The sequence below is a fragment of the Ctenopharyngodon idella genome, chromosome 22 (genome assembly GCF_019924925.1).
Source record: "Ctenopharyngodon idella isolate HZGC_01 chromosome 22, HZGC01, whole genome shotgun sequence".
NCBI lineage: Eukaryota > Metazoa > Chordata > Actinopteri > Cypriniformes > Xenocyprididae > Ctenopharyngodon > Ctenopharyngodon idella.
The window spans coordinates 20,194,592-20,217,347 of NC_067241.1; the positions used below are offsets into that span (position 1 = coordinate 20,194,592).

At 37.6% G+C, this 22,756-nt stretch overlaps 2 protein-coding genes across 18 annotated transcripts in view; one reads left to right on the plus strand and one right to left on the minus strand.

The window, feature by feature from the left end:
• Window positions 1-2,075: 2,075 nt before the first annotated feature.
• uts2a (urotensin 2, alpha) lies at window positions 2,076-5,059 on the plus strand. Its single transcript, XM_051880174.1, has 4 exons — window positions 2,076-2,181; window positions 4,514-4,627; window positions 4,784-4,827; window positions 4,937-5,059. Exons 1-4 carry the CDS (start codon window positions 2,076-2,078, stop codon window positions 5,048-5,050), a joined length of 378 nt encoding a protein of 125 aa, XP_051736134.1. The 3' UTR covers window positions 5,051-5,059.
• Window positions 5,060-5,397: 338 nt separating this feature from the next.
• The window catches only part of camta1a (calmodulin binding transcription activator 1a), a 394,274-nt gene continuing 376,915 nt past the window's right edge, over window positions 5,398-22,756 (minus strand). For 3 of the 17 annotated variants that reach the window (XM_051880169.1, XM_051880171.1, XM_051880172.1), the window contains 13 exons: window positions 21,415-21,899; window positions 20,753-20,931; window positions 19,555-19,798; window positions 19,022-19,093; window positions 18,828-18,848; window positions 17,224-17,423; window positions 16,947-17,021; window positions 15,627-15,680; window positions 10,448-12,925; window positions 7,792-8,001; window positions 6,121-6,215; window positions 5,817-5,989; window positions 5,399-5,614 (listed from right to left, as the gene is read on the minus strand). In XM_051880169.1, coding sequence (XP_051736129.1) covers window positions 12,862-12,925; window positions 15,627-15,680; window positions 16,947-17,021; window positions 17,224-17,423; window positions 18,828-18,848; window positions 19,022-19,093; window positions 19,555-19,798; window positions 20,753-20,931; window positions 21,415-21,899 — 1,394 coding nt within the window. In that variant the 3' untranslated portion in view covers window positions 5,399-5,614; window positions 5,817-5,989; window positions 6,121-6,215; window positions 7,792-8,001; window positions 10,448-12,861. Of the gene's footprint in view, window positions 5,615-5,816; window positions 5,990-6,120; window positions 6,216-7,791; window positions 8,002-8,410; window positions 12,926-15,626; window positions 15,681-16,946; window positions 17,022-17,223; window positions 17,424-18,827; window positions 18,849-19,021; window positions 19,094-19,554; window positions 19,799-20,752; window positions 20,932-21,414; window positions 21,900-22,756 lie in introns of those variants that run through there. The other 14 variants (XM_051880170.1, XM_051880156.1, XM_051880173.1 and 11 more) reach the window with 12 other exon arrangements.

Genomic DNA, 22,756 nt, shown 5'->3' on the forward strand with positions numbered 1-22,756 from the left:
CTTCTTACTGCAAAAATTTTCTTACTTAGTATTTTTGTCTTGTTTTCCACTACAAATATATAAACATTCTTAAATCAAGATACATTAACTTGAGAAGAAAATTACTTATGGTATTCTCTTGTTTACTTAAAAAACTAAAAACATTCACAAAATTAAACGAGTTTATGCTTAAAAAAAGAAAAAAAAATGTAAGTGGGATAAAAAAAAATCTTGTTTTCCCGTTGAATTAAGTTTTTTTTTTTTGCCCCAGTGGCAGATATTTTTGTCCTGTTTTAAAGGGTTAGTTCACCCAAAAATGAAAATTCTGTCATTTATTACTCACCCTCATGTCGTTCCACACCCGTAAGACCTTTGTTAATCTTCGGAACACAAATTAAAATATTTTTGATGAAATCTGATGGGTCAGTGAGGTCTGCATTGACAGCAAGATAATTAACACTTTCAGTGCCCAGAAAGCTACTAAAGACGTATTTAAAACAGTTCATGCGAGTACAGTGGTTCAAACTTAATGTTATGAAGCGACGAGAATACTTTTTGTGCGGCAAAAAACAAAATAACGACTTTATTCAACAATATCTAGTGATGGGCGATTTCAAAACACTGTTTCATGAAGCTTCGAAGCTTTATGAATTTTTGTTTTGAATCAGTGGTTCGGAGCGCGAATCAAACTGCCAAAGTCACTTGATTTCAGTAAACAAGGCTTCGTTATGTCACAAGTGTTTCGAAATTTCAATGGTTCACCACCAGGGGGCGCTCCGAACCACTGATTCGAAACAAATGATTTGTAAAGCTTCGAAGCTTCATGAAGCAGTGTTTTAAAATCGCCCTTCACTACATATTGTTGAATAAAGTTATTTTGTTTTTTTTGGCGCACAAAAAATATTCTCGTCGCTTCATAACATTAAGGTTGAACCACTGTAGTCACATGAACTGTTTTAAATACGTCTTTAGTCGCTTTCTGGGCATATGAAGGTGTTAATTATCTTGCTGGCTATGCAGGCCTCACTGAGCCATCAGATTTCATCAAAAATATCTTAATTTGTGTTCTGAAGATGAATGAAGGTCTTACAGGTGTGGAATGACATGAGGGTGAGTAATAAATGACAGAATTTTCATTTTTGGGTGAACTAACCCTTTAAGCACAAACTCTTTTCTTTTTTTTCAGAAAACAGGACTATATCTTAATATCCTAAGTCATTTTGCTTCTCTAGTAAAAGTATTTTTAGATATTTTTACTAGAAAACAGGACAAAAATACCAAGGGATAAAACTTTTATGGTATTAACTTTTAAGATATTGCACTGTTTTAATGTTGGGAGCAATTCATCCAAACAAATTCCTCATAAGATCAATCTTACAAAGCCTATGAAGATCAACAAGTGTAGCCAGACTGTGAGTGACATACATCCTTTTAAAATGGCTCTTCATTTCTTACGTCTGCTCTGTCTGATTATACTCCACGCTTTGTAAATGTCAAATGTGCATCACTAATACAGCGTTGCCAGTGGGTGATAAACAAATGTCATCCTCTCCTCAGCAGATGGGTGATCTGGAGTTTATATCCCTGGTGCTCTTGAGCTTCATTTTTTATTACCTTCATTGACACTGACAGCATCGTTAGCATCAGTGTGGCTGCTTGAATTCCCAATAAAATCTTTTTCCTATGCATCAGTTCATCAACCTTCATTGTGAATTTAAAGAGATATATTTTCATTGCGAAAGGGCTAGATTCATGGGCTAAATAAGACAGCTGACATATTCATAAAATCATCCCGGACATAGACGGACATTTGCACACCTGTGTTCCCCAATTTACAAATTCAGTAAAACAGGTCAATGAGATTCAAAGGTGATAAAGCCACTGTGGATCTGCTATACTGCCAGTCATCTTGATTTAATTCATGGACATATTACCTCAACAGGATCCAAATTTTAAAATAAGACTCTCCATAAAAAACATTGCATTCATTATGATTCACTCAGCTTTTGGTAGAGTGGAGTATATAAGATAAGAGACCATCCATCCACTCCATTCACCAAAGCCTGACCTGATAGGACCTTCATCCTGCTGCTGAGATGATCTGTAACCTGTTTCTGTCCTGCTCGATCCTCCTGCTGTCCTGCAGTCATCTGCTAGCACATCCTGTTACAGACACAGCTGATATGACTTACAGTGGCCCTGGTGAGTGCATTCAGACGCAATATTTCAGATGGTCATATTTTTTTCTGTATATTTATGGATGTTAAGGAACCTATCTATATGTGTGTGTATTTGGCATCTTGAGCATATATAAGGCATATAAGATATATAAGATGCAGTGTTGCTTTTAAAAGTAATGCATTACAATATTGCGTTGCTCGCTAAAAAAGTAACTAATTGTGCTACTTAGTTACTATTTACGGAAAGTAATGCATTACGTTACTTTTGCGTTACTTTTTCTCTTTTGGGCTGTTTGTTTTGTTTGTTTATATAACAACAAAAAAGTTCTATTTTTGGCAAATGTAAAGGCCTTTTCACCCCAAAAGTTAAATGAATAAGCCTAATGTGAAATAAATGTAATGAATGTAAATGTAAATGTAAATTCACGCCTGCACAGCAGAGGGCGCAGCTCAAACTAACAAGCCTTTCAGCTGTGCTGCCATTCTGGATTAAAGAAGAATAGAGTACCTCAGAGATGACGTGTTTTTGTAGGCAAAACCAAGAAGCGAGTTTTTTAGGACTTCCGGTTCCATCGCCCTAAAGTCAATGGGTTTTTTGAATGGGTTTTTGCTAAATCGCCTGAAATAAGGTCTGTGGTTAACAAAGCCTCTAAATATTTTCACATTTTGATCTATGACATAAAACACATCAGTTATAACCCGCTTCTTATTTTTTAAACCTTTATTGTGTCTTAAAAACGGCGGTTGCTAACAAATTGCTAAAAGGGACTACTTCCTTTGGCGGGGACTTTAGACGTCATCATGACAAACAGGACATTTGGACAGCATTTCTCATGAAAAAGTGGATAAGTATTCATACACAGCGCAGATCATAATCAGAGAGAATGTTTTTAAATAAAGTTTGAGGAAGCTTGGTGGTGGTGACGTTGATCCGCGACCATGGTGTGCTGTATTCCGTTTATAGCCTACTGTTAGCTTTTTATATCTGACGACTTTATTTAGGCTTCAAAATGTAGAAATGTTGTGTTAAGTTGTAAAGATTATCTTGATAGACAAAACGTGTAAGTGTCATAACCCTTTGTTAAACACAGAGCTTATTTTTTGCGATTTTCCAAAAGTCTTTGGGAAAAATGCATAGGCTTTCGATCGAGGGAACCCGTGCGCCGCTAACTTCCGGGTTGGCCTACAAAAACATGTCATCCCTGAGGTACTCTATAGGATGCAGGAGAAGATGTAAATAAGTAAAAGTATGCCTACATTTAGTCAATGTTGCCAAGTCGAATTGGGATACTTTAACACTGTTGCTGCGGGTTGTTTTTCATGTTCGCGGGTTGAAGCAACCCAAATAACATGATATTTTTGCCAAAAACCTGGCAACCCTGCATTTAGTGTTGAACTAGTCTGCACTCCCGTTTTCTCTCAACATGGGGACAGGAGAGCTGTCAGTCAATAAATGGGAAAACAAAGTAACTTGCGTTACTTATTTGAAAAAGTAACTCCGATATTTTGTTGTAAATTTAAAAGTAATGTGTTACTTTACTAGTTACTTGAAAAAAGTAATCCGATTACACAGTTGCGTTATCCTCAGTAATATGTCAAAATACATCAAAATAAGGCAGGGACTGGATGCATGGGATTTGACACAGTATATATATATATATATATATATATATATATATATATATATATAGATTGATAAGCCCTTTTAATTACCTATGCATGATTATATTATGATTAGTTCTATGCATTATGTTCTATTATGATTATAACTATGCATTTAGCATAGTTTTCATCTGCTGTATGCAACATTCTCAGAACAGTCTAATTTTTTTATTTGGAAGCAATGCACTGATATAAAGCACAACATCTCACATTTTTGTTGACAATTACATTAATTTTAGAGCACAGTGCAAAAATGGGTCTTTATATTAAGTGTATTTACTATACTGACATGTACATTAATCATTTGATACAATGCACTTATTGTGTACATACATGTTTTTACATTGTACTTATATTTAAATACCTGCATGCAATTACAACTGTAATTAATTTCTGTAAATTGATCTATAATTACACTGTTGACCCTTCACCTATCTCTTAACCACCAAACCTGTGCCTAACCTTACCCGTATCCCTCCTTAATAGCAGCAAAAGTGTTCTGCAATACAACATGAACACAATAAGTACATTATACCCAACAATTTTTTTGATGCAAGTGTATATACAGTAGTAGGTAAAGGCACCTATAAAGTGTGACCCATTAATTTTGTAATGCTGGTGCCAAATACAGTAGCAATACAGGCAAAATTGCTGTAGCTGATGAAATAGCGTCTGTCTGATTGCTGCTATAGATTCAGTGGAAGAAGCCGGAGTCGTCAGTCCAGATGATTTCTCTGTCTCTGATCTCAATGATCTCCTGCAGAGGGCAGCAGTCGTAGGATATTCCCCACTGCTCAGCAGAGAGAGTGAGACTCATTCATCTGACACAGACATTTAATCACAAAAGCTGCAATTGCACCATCTTTCAATGTTACAGAAGGTTCTTCTGCAGATGAAAAACAAATAGCTCTTTCTTTTTTTTTTTTTTTTGCTTTGAATCCTCATACTGTTTCTTTTCACAGGTACCAAAATGTCTGGACAGATTCCTAAAGAGGCTCTTAGAGAGGTAAGGGAAATAACAGTCTCTTAGCTTGTAAATAATGCTGTGTTCATGTGCATTATCTTGGTTATATTACATTTACATGCAAATATGTGACCGACATCTTTCTCCTAAGTTTCTGTTAGAAAAACCATATCGCCTCATCCCTCCCAGCAGTCTGTGGGGCAGCAGGAGACAGTTCAGGAAGAGAAGCGGCAGTGCAGACTGCTTCTGGAAATACTGTGTTTGAGCCATTCATGACATACTGATTCATGAGCGACAGGGCTTTTATAGCTTTTCCTACCAGTATGGACACATACAGTACATAAATTATACAGGATACAAATACAAACAAATGTGCAAAACAGTTGCTGATGTAAACCACTAACATGTAAAATATCTGGGAATTTTTTTCTATATATCTTCAGCTTTTAATGCTGGAATATTTGGATTCAGTGCCAATACTATCTTTATAGACCACCATAGCTGTATGTAATAAAACATATATCTCTAAATAAATGCAAAAATAAAACAATAAAAAGCATCCATTCTTTGTCCATAATGTTGTTCCCATTTCTCAAATTGAAATATAGAATTCACATTTTTATATTTTGTAGCTCCATTTTATTTTTCGTCTTACGATGAGTTCTTTATACAGAGAGCATGCAGATGAGATTTGGATTGACTGATTCAAGCATTTTTGAGACAGATGAATCAAACCTTTGGAGGTGGTTCCTCCAAACTTTAACCTTGGAGGCTGGACATCCACTTAGCTGGGGAGGACAAACGGTATCTAGATGCATCTACGGACTTACTGAACACACACAAAGAAAAAGTCAAGCAAAAGACTGAGCTATGATATGTGTTAAACACCACTAAAAATAAATAAATAAAAAATAAAAATAAAATTTTTATTTTTGGTCATGTCCAGGCAACTAAGTAAGGCAGGACCACCAATGGTACCTTTAAAAACCATGCTGTTTATGAGAACAGCAGATGAGTGGTTGCTTGATTACCTGCTGTGGACTCTTGAAGGGAAGGCTCTATGTATTGATACTCCTAGACGTGGAAGGTCTCTCTTCTCCATATCTTCAGTATTAGGCCAGAGAACCTCAGGAGAGCCCATCAGCTCTGTGTCCTGTCCTTCCTGCTCATTCACTGGAGTCATCGCTCTGAGGAGCTCTATCATCTAACAGCGCACACACAAGCAGTTAAAACAAGTACTCCAATATTCCATAAACAAAAACCCATGAATGAGCAATTTCACATTTTTGTGACTAAATGACACTACTTGAGAAATCAGTACAGAAGTTCCTTCACCTCTCTGACAGAGTCAGTGTGAACAGGTGCACCGTCACTCCAGACGCACAGCAGCAACAGACTGAGAGACAAGCAGAACGTCCTCTTCATTATATCTGGAAAACAGTACAGGCTCACAATAATGCACAAATAAATTAAGGTCTCAAAACCTTATCATCATGATAAAACAAAAGAAGGTCAATGATTTAGCCTTAAAGGGATAGTTCACCCAAAAATGAAAATTCTGTCATCATTTACTCACCCTCATGTTGTTCCAAACCTACATTTCTGCTGAACACAAAGGAAGATATGCCCCACAACTGTTTGCTTACAAAATATCTTTCTTTGTGTTCAGCAGAACAAAGAAATGTATACAGGTTTGGAATGACATGAGGGTGAGTAAATGATGACAGAATTTTCATTTTTGGGTGAACTATCCCTTTAAGGCAATAAACAAACAAATAATTATATTATTAAATGGTATTATAAAAATATATTATATATAAATAGTAATATATTACATATTGCTTATTATAAATAATAATAATAATATTAAATATAAATACAAATTACACATTAATAGTTGTAATAATATAGAATTAATATAGAATTATTTGATATACAATCAAACCAAAAATTATTCAGACATTTTTGATATATTTTTACCAGTGGGTTCAGGACACTATAGTTCATTTATGTAAGTGAGGATAGCAAAATAAAGTAAACTGTGACATATTATACCCAAAAATTCTTCATACAGTGGACTACCAGTAAAACTGATAAAAATTTGGGATCAAAAATTATTCAGACACTTTGACCTGACCATGTTTTGCTTAAGTGTTACCTGACATAATTAAGATTAATATTTTCTGACACAGTTTAACTCTGAGATCTTGTCATATTTTATTACCATTTTTTAAACTATAGTGAATAAACTGTAATGATGAATGAAATGTTCAAGGTGTCTGAATACATTTTGGTTTGACTGTACATTATTAATAATGCAATACACATTGCTTATTATAAATAATAATAAGAATTATTATTATTATTATTATATGATATTAAATATAAAAAACAACAACTTTGAAATAATAAGTACTTTATAGAACTATGGTACAATCTTATTAGCTACACAAACTTTCAATATCTACTTAATATCTACAAAAAAGGTTAAATGAGGTTCTATATGGAACCCTAGGGTTCTTGACTAAATTTTAAAGAACACTTTATGCCAAACAGGTTATAAATAAAGAGAAATGTCTTAAATAATCACATCATGCTTCATGTTTAAGGGGTTATTTAATTTTTTTAGTGATAAAGTATGTTTATAAATTTTAATTAAATAAAATATTAATTAAAATAAAATTACTTAATACAAACTAAATCCATAAAATGATTTCATGATAGAAACCCCTAAAATGTTCTATAATATATATATATATATATATTTTTTTTTTTTAAAAGTTTAAAATCTTTTCCTCATATTTTGATGATTCAATTAAACTTGTATAGGGTCATTAAAATTTCTCTCATAATTGGAGAGTGGCACTCAATGCATGTACATGTAGAGCAGTATTTTTCTACTAAGCAAATTCTAATGATAATGATTAGCACAAACAAGCAAATCAGAACAGAAATAAATGTAAATGATATATAACAGTCAAAAAACACGAAGACTTTGTTCCTTACCTCAGCAGCCTTCAGTGATTCCCAGATTGTTGTTGTTGAGCAGAAAACAGCGCTACACTGAGGTTAAGGTATTGTCTTCACACTTTATATCCTCACCAATAACCACGTGTTTGGAGTGCAAAGGCAGTTACCTGGCCCATAAACCCTGCCAGTAACTGGCTCAATCACTGTCCCCGTTTCTGTCGTCGATATTAAAAGCAAAAAATGCCCCTTCAGCACAAACACAAATGCACACACAGCAGTCATTTCCTGTTATCATAAGCTATTATTCCCATCAAGCGACCACAATTCCTGATCACACAAAATAACTAACCATTAACTAACCATTAGTTTAATCACTGACTGTGAATATATGTCAAAGGACATCCAATAATTCTAAAATTTACTGTATGACCTTTCACTAATTAATGATTCAATTAACATGGATGTCATCATTTGAACCTAAAACTGTCATAGGATCTTTGTTTAATGACAGGATGCAGTGTGTTGCGGTGACCAACAGATGGCCCAACTGAGCCAACATATCTATTCAACCTGAAACTAGTACAGTTCAGGTTTTCTGTTTTTTTTTTTTTAAAACCCCACTAAAATAACTTTGAAACTTCAGGCAAAAACAAGCTTTTCTTAAGTTTTTTCCCCTTTTATTATTTTACAGCAGAGAGAATATAAAGCATTCAGAAAACATCTTTCATATTTTAAGGGCAATTCAAAACATTTTGCATGGCTTCAGCAGCTGAATTCTCTTTTTTAACATATCCATCGATTCAGTGACTCTTTAACATGCACAATTACAAAAATAAATTGCTCAAACCAGAGGGAAGGGAGAAAAACAAAGACATTTAAGAAAGAAGAAGAAGAAGAAGAAAAAAAATCAGGGGTCATTAGGAAGGGAGAGGGCTACATAATCGGGAAAGACAGAGAAAGACAGCTAGAGAGGAGAGGAAAAGTAGATCTAACACTAGTTTAACATGCAAAGTGTAGAGAGCCCCAAGTGTAGCTTGTAATAAAGGCAGGGCCGTTATTTTCTGGGTTTGAAAGGGATGAAAACGTGCAGCTCCATGAAGGGTGTCGTATAAGCACTGTCCTTAAACTACTGCATTCTAATCTCACAATACTGGCATTTGCATAAGAGTTAGTCAGCTACGTGTGTCCAACAGATCGCTGTCCCCATTAGGTCTACAGGTCTTCACTTCAGGAATTGCTTATTGCTCTGTGTCCATGAGTGCTGGGATGTTTGTTTCCCTTCTCTAAAGTATGGATGCGCAGGAAAGGCAGTCTCTGTTCTAAGTTGGTGACGCGACAAACAAAAGTAATGAGGTATCTTCTGTGGGCTGAGCTGTGATACCATTAAAGCTGAAGGAGAGTTGTCAAAATGAACCCGTATGCGACCAGATGAGGTTTTAGTTTGGCGTTTTGAAACTACAGCTATGCTTTTAAATGTCTAGTTATGGCTATAATAACGTGATGATGATGATGATGGTGATGAATCGATCTGAGCAGCACTTTTTCAATATTGTGATACAGTATATCCACGGCAGTGTGTTTATACAGTGACTATAGGATCCGGACAGAGAAGCTGCATTGAACAACTGAAACATCCATGCGTATTTACACAAGCATCAGACGCATTCGTGTAGACCTGCTCCATTCGAACGGGCTTGATCACTCTTATACAACACCAGTCTTTTGACAAATCATTTTTTAGGGACCTAAGGTACGCCAACTCAGCTCACGTAGTTGATTTAAAAAAAGGTGAACAGCATGACGTTCAGAATCACAGTAATTTGATCAGGACAGTCTGGCTCGTTTCCCAATAAGCAGCAACTAATTCTCAAGTGACCTGCTCTACTTCCCCTTTTCTCCAGTTTGGCACCTGAGTTAAGATACAAAAGTGAACCCGTCAGATTCACAGCCGAGGTTTCAACTGCACTAGTGCCATGGACACTTTAACGTGGATATGGACACAGTTCTGTGGCGCGTGTTTTTGTATGAGGTACACACGTTTGTTTTTTTTTTTGTTTTGTTTTTTTTGTTTTTTTACCTGTTTCTGTAGTGGAGTCGTTTTAAGAAATGTGAATGGAAAGTGGAGTGAAACTGAATTCGATGCCATTTAAAACTCAACAATAAGCCAAATTCTATTTGATAGAAAAGAAAAAAGATTCATGCTGCCCCTGTAAATATGAGTACTGACAATTTGCCAGCTGTTTTGACTTTTTTTGTACTGTAAAGTTACGTTTCGAAGCCCTCAGTCTGTTTGAAATTCTGCAACCCCTGAAACCAGCTGCTTTACAGAACAGTATTTCTTCAACAAGTCTACCTGACTACCAAATCTACAAAAATAAGCATGCTTTGGGTGCTGTTTCAGCAACCCGGTTATCTATGTTACCCATGCAAGCATAATAAGACTCGAGTTGCCACCGCAGTGCATCAGCTGACAACCTAAACTGCTACCGGAATGATGAATGCAAGGCAAGAACCACCCGGACTGACTGAAATCTGCAGTCCTCGCGGGTTCATCTGGCAGTTCCAATAGAGGACGTGAGTTATGATGAAGCCATAAATTCCTGGTGCGTTAAAATGAAATACGTGGAGAAAGCACAGACAAAGAAAGAAGATACATAACGGAAAAAAGAAAAACAAACAGACTATTACTCACTTCTCGCTAATGCCAGTCCCTTGCAAACCTCACATGCAGACTGACACGGCTCGCTGGATTGAGAATATGATCAGGCACTTCCAACATAAGCACTCTGAAGAAAAACATTTACATATCATTCTCTTGAACAGAGACGCGAATACAAAATATGGCAAAAAAAAAAAAAAAGAAGCATTTTGACATGAGGGGAAACTGAAATATACACATTTTTAGTGCATTAGAAATCGTTTTCAGGAGTGTTTTCACATACTTTCGTCTTTTCAAAAGCCATGGCGACACCTGCTGTTGAAAGTAACATCACTGCAACACTGGTGAAATTGGTTGATCTTTGGAGGTCGATCAGGCCCTTGACGCCAACGTTTTAGCACCAAAAGAATCCTGTTTACATGCATAACAGAGAACCGAATCTTTCAGTCAGTGTAGCAGTGTGGATTTCAATTATTTAAGCTTCTACAGTATGTCAGCTCACAGGGATTCTTGCACATCTTGTCGAACTAGACTGCCAGAATGTTACACAATGTTAGAAAGGTCCACTACTTCTGTATTCATAACAGAAAAGCATATTTTACATCGTTTCACTGACATAATACAAAAGTATCTGAAACACAAAACAAATATACAAATAAACCAAATGGGATATGTGATACACTTAAAGATCCTTCCTGAAATACACCATCATCCTAGACCGACTGTGTTCATGGGTTATGCATATCGAATGCAATGAATCTGATCACATACTACCATGTGATTATCTGTTCAGCAAATGATTAACTTACTTTCTTTAAGCAGTAGCATTCACATTACTTGGCACCATTGGCAAAAAGATTCTTGGTAGCCCCGAAAAAACAAACAAACAAACGGATGTAAACATAACCTAATGATCATTTTGCCTTTTCTCCTACCTCATAAATACAGTATTTTTCATAATTGCAGGAAAGTCATGCTTCAGCAAAATGTTCTTCTCAAGAACATTCAAAGTAAAATAAAATACTCTTATAGTGAAATAGTTTTACAGAGCATAGCCACTAATGCTTTTAAACTCTTTTTTTGTATCTTTGTTCGTTTTTGTCATGCACATACAGTAGCTTGACTTTATCCCAGGTATTTACACTATGTACAAACGATACAACCATACTTCTTAGGCATTCAAACAAAACTATACAAATATTCAGATTTTGACGCTAATCTGTTTTGATCCCTTTCAATGAGTAAAATAATATATTTCTAAAATACAATCCTGCTTAGATAAATGTTTTACTTTGCGTACCGGCAACCTTCTTTATATACAGGAACCGCTCAATTGTCAAAAATATGGATTTGTCTAACCCCGGGTGTGGAGACCCTTCAAAGTGTGTCAAAGATATCAAGGCAATGTATGTAAATTTCTCTTTAACAGCTTTAGAAAACATCTGAAGTTGATTTTCAACCAAACAAAAGCATCACCAATGAGTATTTAACATTGGATTAACAAAAGAAAACGTATTACAAACTTGCCAATAGTAAATGATGGGCAGAGGTGATGACATGTGGTGCCTCCAGTACATGAATGGAGTTGAAAACAATACAAACGAAAAGACTGTGGCCTAGTTTCAAGCACGCGTAAGACAAGATCTGCCCGGAGCGATCCGATGCTCTGTGATGTCTCGCTGATGTGTGTCGGCTGAATATCATCAAATTGAGTAAAATTGTATGTATACCTATGCATTCCACACTTTTTGTTAGCAAAATAAAATCAGCATTTGACACGTCAATCCAAGCCTGCTCATTTCCCTCTTACATTCATTAGCAACCCAGTCTCCTTGTAGCTAAGAGAAGACGGGTGACTGTAAGGGACAGACTGGATGAAGTTTCTGATGAATTCATCTGGCTGTACAAAAACTAATTCATGAATTATACATCATTTTTGGTAACAATTTTACCCACTAAACACATCTTGTCATCTTTTTTGAAAACTACGAAATACACTCGGAACAGGTCCGGCCATGTTTCTGTGTCGACGCCATATTTTGTCACCATCTTTCTCTCTTCATTTATCTTTACGAGCCACTGAAGAGCATGACTTCCAATCTTCCATCCACTCTCTTTTTTTTCCCTTTTCAAATGAAACATTTTAATGCTCATCCAAAATGACAAATCAATCCATTAAAAAGTGCAAAAAATGCCATGAAGCAAATGTTGTTCCTCCTAAAACAACGTCCTTTGAGTTTGTTTTGATCCACAGCAGTTGCCTCTTTCCTTCATAAAAGAAACATAGAAGGAATAAAGAGATATGAAAAAAAAAGCAGTTGTTTAGTAGCCGAAGTATCAGTCATACAGTAGTAGTAAGAGTTGCAGTGTTCTTGCTATTTTTTTCCTCTTGTAAAATGTCTCTGGTTGAAACAGAAAAACTGAAAGGAAGAGTCTGGAGAGTAATGTCACATTGTGAGGGGGCTCTTCTGGACGCTCTCATGTTCCCTGGCCTTTCTCAATTCTCTCACTCTGAAAAACAACAGACAGACATTAAGGGACACAGGTTCAAAATCTCACATCTCAAGTTATGAGAGCAAAGAATATCAAATCAAGCTGTGTTTAAAGGATTAGTTGACTTCAGAATTCAAATTTCCTGATAATTTACTCACCCCCATGTCATCCAAGATGTTTATGTCTTTCCTTCTTCAGTCAAAAAGAAATTAAGGTTTTTGAGGAAAACATTCCAGGATTTTTCTCCATATAGTGGACTTTAACAGGGTTCAACAGGTTGAAGGTCCAAATGTCAGTTTCAGTGCAGCTTCAAAGAGCTCTACACGATCCCAGACGAGGAATAAGGGTCTTATCTAGTGAAACGATCTGTCATTTTCTAAAAAAAAAATAAAAAATGAATGCTTCTTAACCACAAATGCTCGTCTTGCACTGCTCTGTGAAGCTCCACGCATTACGTAATCATGTTGGAAAGGTCACATGTGACATAGGTGAAAGGACTGTTCCAGTGTTTACAAAGCGAATGTGCAAAGACAAAATCAAATGGCCTTTACAAATAAAATGGTAAATAACGACGTCGGACGATTTTGAAGTTGGAGGAGTTTTTCGCCCTACCACGGTACTTCTGTTGCCCTACCACAGTACTTCCGTCTACATCACGCTTGACCTTTCCAACGTGATTATGTAATGCGAGGAGCATCACAGAGCTAGTGCAAGACGAGCATTTGTGGTTAAGAAGTATATAATTTTTTATTTTTTTTTAGAAAATGACCGATCGTTTCGCTAGATAAGACCCTTATTCCTCATCTGGGATTGTGTAGAGCTCTTTGAAGCTGCATTTAAACTGCAATTTGGACCTTCAACCCATTGAACCCCAGTGAAGTCCACTATATGAGAAAAATCCTGGAATGTTTTCCTCAAAAACCGTCATTTCTTTTCGACTGAAGAAGGAAAGACATAAACATCTTGGATGACATGGTGGTGAGTAAATTATCAGGAAGTTTTAATTCTGAAGTCAACTAATCCTTTAAAGGGGCAGTTTCTTCACAAAAGGAGGTATTTATCAGAATGTCCAAGCTGCTTGTTTCTATACAATGAAAACGAATGGCTCATCATACATTGTATGGAAATAACACAGACGGACATTCTTCTAAACAACTCCTTTTGTGTTCCACCAAGAGTAAATGAAAATTTTGGGGAAAACTATTCCTTTAAACAGAAAAAAGTACTTTAAAAAAAACCTTTAATATCTATAAATATCAATCCATCACAGTGTAAAATATATTTTTGAATACTGATTGTTAAGAGATTGCATGGTTTATGCGGAACAGTTTAAAGCTGCATCTACATAAGACAATACAGTTTAAAAGTTTGGGGTCTGTAAGAATTTTTTTTTTTTTTTCATGTTTTTGAAAAGTCTCTTATGCTCACCAAGGCTGCATTTATTGGATCAAAATACAGCAAATGTATGAATATTGTGAACTATAAAATGTAATTTATTCCTGTGATGGAAAAGCTGAATTTTCAGCATCATTACTCCAGTCTTCAGTGTCACATGATCCTTCAGAAATCATTCTAATATGCTGATTTGGTGCTCAAGTATCATTTTTTATTATTATCAATGTTGAAAATAGATATGCTGCTACATATCTTTATGGAAACTGTGATACTTTTTTTAGGATTCTTCTATAAATAGAAAGTTCAAAAGAACAGCATTTATTTGAAATATATATATGTTTTGTAACATCATAATTGTCTTTACTCTCAAGAATCATGACTAAATAAAAGTATTAATTTCTTTTATATAAAAAAAATCATACTGACCCCCAAACTTTTGAACAGTAGTGTTTATAAATTAACAATTTTTATAATAATTTCTGTATCATTTGTATGAAAGAACACTTTGGCTCTGTGCAAAAGTTCTCTGAGATCTTCACTGATGATTTGCCCCATTTTCTTCATTGCCTCACCTTGTAAGTTTCTGCGCTAAGTAGATATATAGGACAAAAAGCTTAAAATAGTCTGAATTTCATTTAATACAAAACCAGTCTGAAACCTTCTCATCTTGTAGTCTTTGACAAGACTGATTATTCTGTCTACTTCCTTTTGAAATACATCAAACATCTAATAAAATACGACCAACTCTGTTTTTGTATTATGCTTAGATTTTTTTTGTACAAAAATATGTTATCTACAACCGAACAATTAAAGAGAGATAGACAGTTCCCACTGCAGCATGTGCAAAAAAACAGGCTTTAATTGAACTAGTCAGAACCAAAACACACAAGCCAGAGAGGCAGCCAATTTTCTCTGGGTCACATATTTCCCAGCATGCCTCATGGTCAAAGAGCAAGACTCATCATCATCATCATCTTCATGCAACGTCGTTTACACCAAACAACCTTCAGTTCTTCCGTCTATCTTATCTTTTCCTCTTTGCAAACACAGGAAGTAAAGGAAACTTAAATAATCTAGACAGGAGAAAAAGGTGCTTGTTTAATGCAGCATCTCTGTGGTTAGTGTATAGCAAGACACAAGTGATATCCTGAGGCCCTTGATCTCGGTCATCTGTGCGTCCAGTTGGTAGCTGTCATGCAAGCAGGCATCAAGCAACGGTGATGAGGAGGGCAAGAAGGAGCAAGAGAGGATGGGGCGGGGGTCTTTGTGTTTGTGTGTGACGAGCGAGAGGGAGAGAGATACAGTAGAAAAAAGGGAGACATACTGAATCGCTGAGGCTGCACTCACCCGCTTGAATAGTCTATGGTCCATCAAGGGGCTTTGCATTAACAGCAAAACAACACCAGACAGCTATTAGCACACAGCAGATATGATGATGGGGGGAGGGAGGAGGAGAGCCAAGGGAGGGAAGAGCACCCCTCACTAAACCACTTATGATTAATGAATCACACTTTCAAAGATTTCTGTTAGTTCTGTTAGTATCTGTAACAAGTGTGTATGGAAACAAACATGAAGCTTTCCAAGTGTCACATTAGTATTTGTTAGGGATGCACCGATACCATTTTTTAAGCACCGAGTACGAGTACCGCTACTTTTTTTCTAGTACTCGCCGATACCAATGCCTATACATTTAATTTCTCTCTCTCTCTCTCTTTTTTTTTTTTTGGTGATGTTGCAGTTTTCCAAGCACTAATGAATGTAGGACAGCTTCTTTATTATTACTCTAATGAAAAAAGTAATAATTTTTATGTGCTTGTCACAAACTTAAAGAACAGAAATTTCACAGTGTCCAATAACCTTCAAAGGGCATAATTACCAATATATATATAATTGTTGTTACATAAAAAGAAATTTACAAACAAATTACAAACAATACAATAAATACTATAGAGATACAAATTAAATAAACTTGTTTTTCAGATACAGTAGGTTTATTTACCATGTATACATTTATTTAACATATTTTGTTGTTTTATTGACATTTATGACAAATATAGGCTACGGTCCCTTTAAGACCTGAATCCATGGATACTGACACATATCCTGTTTTCACCCAAACGTTTACGTCCACTTAAGCCATAACCTACTGTATTTACGTGAGATACTCCACACGATGGACATTTTGACAACTATGTGTGCATTTGATCATTCAGGCACCAGGAGAACTGATCGCGTGCTGTCTGAGAGAACTGGGATCGTGCGCGCACGTGCGTGAGAGAGAGCGCTTCTGGTCTGTGTCATTCAGTGTGATTCCGCCTATCCCGCCTTCACTAATCGATAACAAATTGTGATTGAAAGCATGCAGTTCGCAATGTGTGTGTTGTCATCATTCATTTTGAAGTATTTCCACACCTCTGAGGCTGACATTGTTTCTGCTGCTGCCGCTGGTGTCTCTGCATGAAAAATTCTGTCAGTTCCGTCACGTGAGATATCTGTGTTTGGTATCGGGGGTATTTTTATGAGTACGAGTACAAGTACATGAGCTTGGTATCGGGCCCGATACTGGTATCGGTATCAGTGCATCCCTAGTATTTGTATCAGGAGTGTTTCAGGTAGTGGATGAATGGAGGTGGTGGGGGAATACCTGTGGCGGCAACGGCGGAGGAACTTCATGATCTTGCGGGCGGCCTGATCTTGCCTCTTAGTGAGAAGACTGCTTCTAAAACACAAACGTCGCTCTTAATTTTGCACATTACATCTTGTCCATGAATAAAATATCTTGCAGGGCAAAGCTCAGAACAATATGCCACTTGGAACAGATTCATAAGAGCTTTTGGCTGACTACATAACATCAGTTGGAATCAGATTTGGACAGACTTTATGAAGGGGCAGTGCATGGAGTGGGGAGTTATGGGTGCTACCTGAGTTTGTGCTGGACCAGTGCCGCGGTGGCTGCTCTGTGGTGGGGCCTCAGCCGGCCAAACTCCCTGTAGCTGCGGTAGCACTGCTGGATCAGCATGGCCGCCCGCCGGCTCTGCTGGAACTTCTTCTGCTCGTGGTAGCTGCGGAACTTACTCTGGATAAGGATGGCGGCCTGCGTCATCTTCTTATAAAGTGCATACTGATACATAAAGACACATTTTCAAGACATTAATGACACAAAAGTAATTGCACCTTATTTGATTCACATTGGCCATACACGCACTGCAAAGTTTAGGAAGCGACAACCGTATTTAAAGGGATAGTTCACCCAAAGGTGAAAATTCTGTCATCGTTTAATCACCTTCATGTTGTTCCAAACCTGTATGCATTTCTCTTTTTGCTGCTGGACACAAAAGAAGATTGATATATAGATATTTTGAAGAATGTAGATAACCAAACAGTTTTGGTTCCCATTGTATTGTCATTGTTAATTACCATCATTGTTTAAAATATCTTCTTTTGTGCTAAGCAGAAGAAAGAAAGGTATACAGGTTTGGAACTACACGAGGGTGAGTAAATGATGACAGAATTTTAATTTTTGGGTGAACTATCCCTTTAAGTGTAAACCTCTAAATTAGCACACCATATATGTTTATGATTTCCAACAAAATGGCAATGATTGACAAAGTGATAATCATAGTAATGTTTTTGGTGTTTGCAGTTGTAAATAAGTAATATTAATGACCAAAAACAATATGTCCATCAATATTGCGTGTCTTTGGGCTTGTTTTTTTCCCACAGAGTTGCTTATAAATATGGGCAGTAGCAAGTTGCATTTTTTAAAATCTTATTTCTAGAATACAGTTGTGTGTTTTGGCTTATTTAAATGAGGCATGTTGCCATATTTTGGCTTTCTTTTACCTTTTATTCCAGACCTAATTACTGAATATCTAGAACACGAGTTTCCAAACTTTTAAAAGCCAAGAACCACCAAAAATATAAAGGCAGCTATATATTTTCATGTATGAAGAGCCATTTATACTGTGTGAGATAAAAAGCGTGATACAAAAGACATGTTTCCAAAATTAAATTGGCTTTTATATTGTTACTCTGCTCAAGCCAGTGCAAATGACTAAAATATGATCTAGAAAATATTGACTTTGTATTGAGTTCTACCCACTGTTATGTAACGTTAGATGCATAAACTGAAGAAAACATTTTTAATTCAATTCAAATGTATTTTTATAGTGCCTTTCACAATGAATATTGTTCTAGAGTAGATTTACAGTACACTGGGACATCTCTAAAATCCATTTTTTAAAATGTAATATTTTTTTCCAGTTAAACTTTCTGTGGACTCCCTAAATCCTGCTTACAGCCCACTGGGGGTCTCTAGACTCAAATAAAAAAACCTGGTCTAGCGAGATCTGTCTCTTTGGTCCGCACGGTGTATGGGGCGTCCCTTGCAACTAAAGTGCAGAGAGACGGACTTGTGTCAAAATGTGTGAATGACACAGTGTATAAGTGGCCACTGTATTAAATCAGTTTCTCCAGTCAAAAAAAATCTGCTTTAAATAATGCATGAACAATGAAAAAAAGTTACCTTCAAGGCTATCCATGTTAGCTTGTAAAGGAAAAAAAATAGATTTGTCATGAATGGGAAAGCGTGTGACCTTGCGGTTGATGTTGCTCTGAAAGCTTATAATTGACTCAAGTGTGTTTGCTGGAGCTTGATCTATTAACCAGATATCCAACAAAGGTTGGCAAAGTCAATGTCACGGCATCTTAAAGGATTACCTGCTTGTACTTCCTGTAACAGCGCTGAATGACAGCGGTGGCTACTTCCTGTTGCTCGCGCAGTGGGCGTCCCTGCAGGGATAGAAGAAAAAGGGTTGGTCTGAGGAGTGGGCAACACTTTGGAGACAGCCACTAGGCTGTTCACTTAAAGGAGAATGAAAGTCATAGAGAAAAGACACCCTTCTTGCTTAGGTGCAGCTGGTGCTGAGAGACCAGATGCCTCCGAGCACAAGCCGCCAGTTTGGCCAGCTGGTGAATCTTTGTGGAAACTCATTACAGGCAGCCACAGGAGGCAGCAATCGCTCCTTATAAGCCAGGCCATGCGCTGGTTAAGCCACCTTACCCATGCTGAAGCTGTGGGGACTGACTACTCTGTGTCTGTGTGTTCATGAAATAGAAAGGAAGGACAAAGCAGGAAGAAGACAGAGGGTGTCCCATGTTCGTTCCTACCAATACCTGCGCACAGACGTTTACATCCTGTCTCTATTCACACATCAACACAAGCGCGTGGCACCCGAGCCACTGGCCTGTACCTTGTACTTGCGGAAAGCGGTCTGCACCAGCCGTGCGGCTTCGTAGAGCTCCCTCTGCTCGGGGTCCGACAGTGTGAGCTGGGCGAGCTCTCTCTCCACTTTGCTGTTGGAGGCTCTGAGAAACTCACTCCACTCGGCTGGAGCAGGCAAGGTCGGCTTCTCAAACGGGCCCTCACGCATGGGCGAGTTACCCGGGCTCAGGCTAGGGTTGGAGGGAGGGGTCAGGGGTTCACTGTATATGGGACTGCTCACAGAAACAAAACAAGCACATACATATATGAAGTTAGCAAGGTTACATTTGGTTTTTCCTTTAAATTATTTTTCCAGGGTGGGAAATTAACACCCGCCACCAGCCAAACGCAGGTATTTTTACAAATGAAGTAAGAACATCTCAGCTCCATCATGCTCTTCACTTAAAACGTATATTAAGAGTGTGAACGCAATACAGGTTCACTTTACTTTGACATTTGCACAATAATATTTTTGTCTGCTATATGTTTAAATCAATACATAAACACACCTGTAAATTTGTAGACATTCAATATTATAGATAAGAGAAGAATATGCTATATGTTGCAAAAAAATAAAATAAAAAATACACTACCATTCAAATGTTTTTTGTTGTTTTTGAAAGATGCTCACCAAGGCTGCATATATTTGATCAAAATTACAGTAAAAATAGCAATATTGTGAAATTATTTTACAATTTAAAATATCTTTTTTTTTAATATACATATATTTTAATATATTTTTAAATGTAATTTATTCCTGTGTGTGGCGTCATCAATCTACGAGTTTAGCGCCCCCTAGCCACGAAAAAAAACCCAAACATACTGTGCCTTTAAGTTGACATAGTTACAGCTTACTACATGTACTTACTATAGTAATACCAGTAAATTACGCATAATTACAAGTAACTAACCCTAAACCAAACCCTAACCCTAACTGTAACTCTATAGTAAGTACATGTAGTTAATTAGTATTACTCAGCACTTATTTGAGTAGGTACAATGTAACTACGTCACCCAAAAATAAAGTGTAACCAAATGTTTTGTAAACCAGTGGCTGGTAAAATTCTGTATCCACCAGCCACTATGGTTGGGCAAAAATGTTAACTTCCCATCCTGGTCGCTGCATTTCAGTACATATGTATATCAAAATATGGATTTTTTCTTTTTTTAAAAAGACATTAGCTAACCTCAAGTGGATGATGCTGGGCAGGTGTTCCACGTCTCCCAGGTAACTGGCCAGCCAGCTCATGGTGTTGGTGAGGCCACTGTTGTCCAGAGGAACAGACTCCATGGCTGGAAAATGTTCCCGCTTGATACGCTCCGGAGTGGCCTCAATGATGTGCTCTGCCAGGCTCATCATATTCGCCTGTAAATGCGCAGACACGAGCAAAAACAAACACATGCATTCAAAGTTACACAAGCACTGACTTTCTAGTGTGACAAAAAGCACACACACTTGCTAACCCAGCCGATCAATCGAGCAGCGGGGTGTTTACTTTGGAGGAACACGCTGTAACAGCCCCTCTATCCCCATAGAGTGACAGAGATGAATGGGGCTGGACTAACTCCTGGCGATGGGAGCAAATCAATGGCAGAAGTGTATTATGTGGTGACGAAGGTCGGTGCAGAGAGCGGGGCTGTGACCGCGGCTCTCTAGCGCTGATTTCACATGTCAGCAGGACGGATGGTGCTCTATATATCCCTTGGCCTCTCAATGCTTGTGGCAGTGTTTGTTTGCTGAGCCTATTTACTGACAAATGCATCAATACAGGTGTGAATGAGGCTGGCTGACTTTGAGCGAGTGCCATTTAGGGCACTGTGTGAGTTTGTGTATGTGCACTTCTCTCACCTGTAGGTCCTCCATGTGAGAGAGGCAGTCCTGGTTCTCTAGATCCTCCTTGTAAGAAAGCATCTCTGTGTCTACAATCTCCCTCTCCACCATTCCCAGCATGCTGAGGGGCTCGCCACGCTGTCGCAACCGGCTGGCCAACTTCTCCTTCCCTGCGCCGCTGATGCCTCCCTTCCTGAGCACCTCTCTAGTGCCCCATTTATGCCCTCCACGGAAAGAGGCCATCTTGGCTTGTGGGATGCCCCCTGTCCCTAAACCCTCTTCAGAGATGCTCTTATTCGGGCTGGATGGGGTGGAGGGGAGGGTCTTAGGGCTGGTTGACAGTTTATGTGTCTGCTGCTCCATGTTCAAGGGAACCGACATGGGCTTATCCAGCTGTGCTTGCACAAGCTCTGGGTTGGGCTTGTGTTTCTTGGCGAGGGGGATTTCCCGCTGGCACTCGTTGCTGTAGTAGCTGGAGGGCTCTGATCTCGGCCTTCTCAAATCTAGGCACAAAAGAGAGAGTGAGCTGCACTTAGAGAAGAGGACGGAGATGATATTTCCATTACATTTCATGCTCTGTCTCTGAGGTGCTATTAGTTGTAATCTAAAAAATAAGATGGAATTAGATTGCACTGCTCATTGAAGCGAATGCAATAAGGTATTACAATAGGCAAGCAAATCTGCTGTAATCTTTTTAGTAAAGCAACATTAGTTCATCTGTTTTCAAAACAGTGCAGCTTTTCCAGTAATGAGCTACAAGTAGCGGTTTTTCAACTAGTGAGCTCTCCTGAAACACCCCCAAACAGTTTCATATTTAGTGTTGGAAATTCATTTTAGTGAATTACTTCATACTGTACTGCTGACATACTGTATATACAGAAAGTCATCATACCGCTTTGAAATAGTTACTTTATTTGTCATACAGCCTGAAATTAAAACCAATTCCAAAAAAGCTTTATTTATAAATTTTGCCTTAAAACATCAAAGTAATGAAAGAAAAAACAACAGTTCTGAAAATTAATCCAAAACTAGAATAAAAGGGTTGCTAAAGTCATCAGTCCCCTTTGTAGAGCCATCTTTTGCTTTAATTACAGCCATTAATCTTATTGGGTATGTCTGTACTAGCTTTGCACACCTAGATTGGGGAATATTTGCCCATTCTTCCTTGCAGAATTGCTCAAGTTCAGTCAAATTCCGTGGTGAGCGGCAATGGACTGCTCTCTTCAAGTCCATCCACAGATTTTCTATGGGATTTAAGTCAGGGCTCTGACTTGGCCACTCAAGGACATTCACCTTCCTATCCTTAAGCCATTGCGTTGTTCTTTTGGCAGTATGTTTAGGATCATTGTTGTGTTGGAAG

Coding starts and splice junctions, on each gene's coding strand:
- uts2a (XM_051880174.1), top strand. CDS start 2,076: ATGATCTGTAACCTGTTTCTGTCCTGCTCGATCCTCCTGCTGTCCTGC. Junction 4,628..4,783: donor CCCACTGCTCAGCAGAGAGA/GTGAGACTCATT, acceptor TTCTTTTCACAG/GTACCAAAATGTCTGGACAG. Junction 4,828..4,936: donor CTAAAGAGGCTCTTAGAGAG/GTAAGGGAAATA, acceptor CTTTCTCCTAAG/TTTCTGTTAGAAAAACCATA.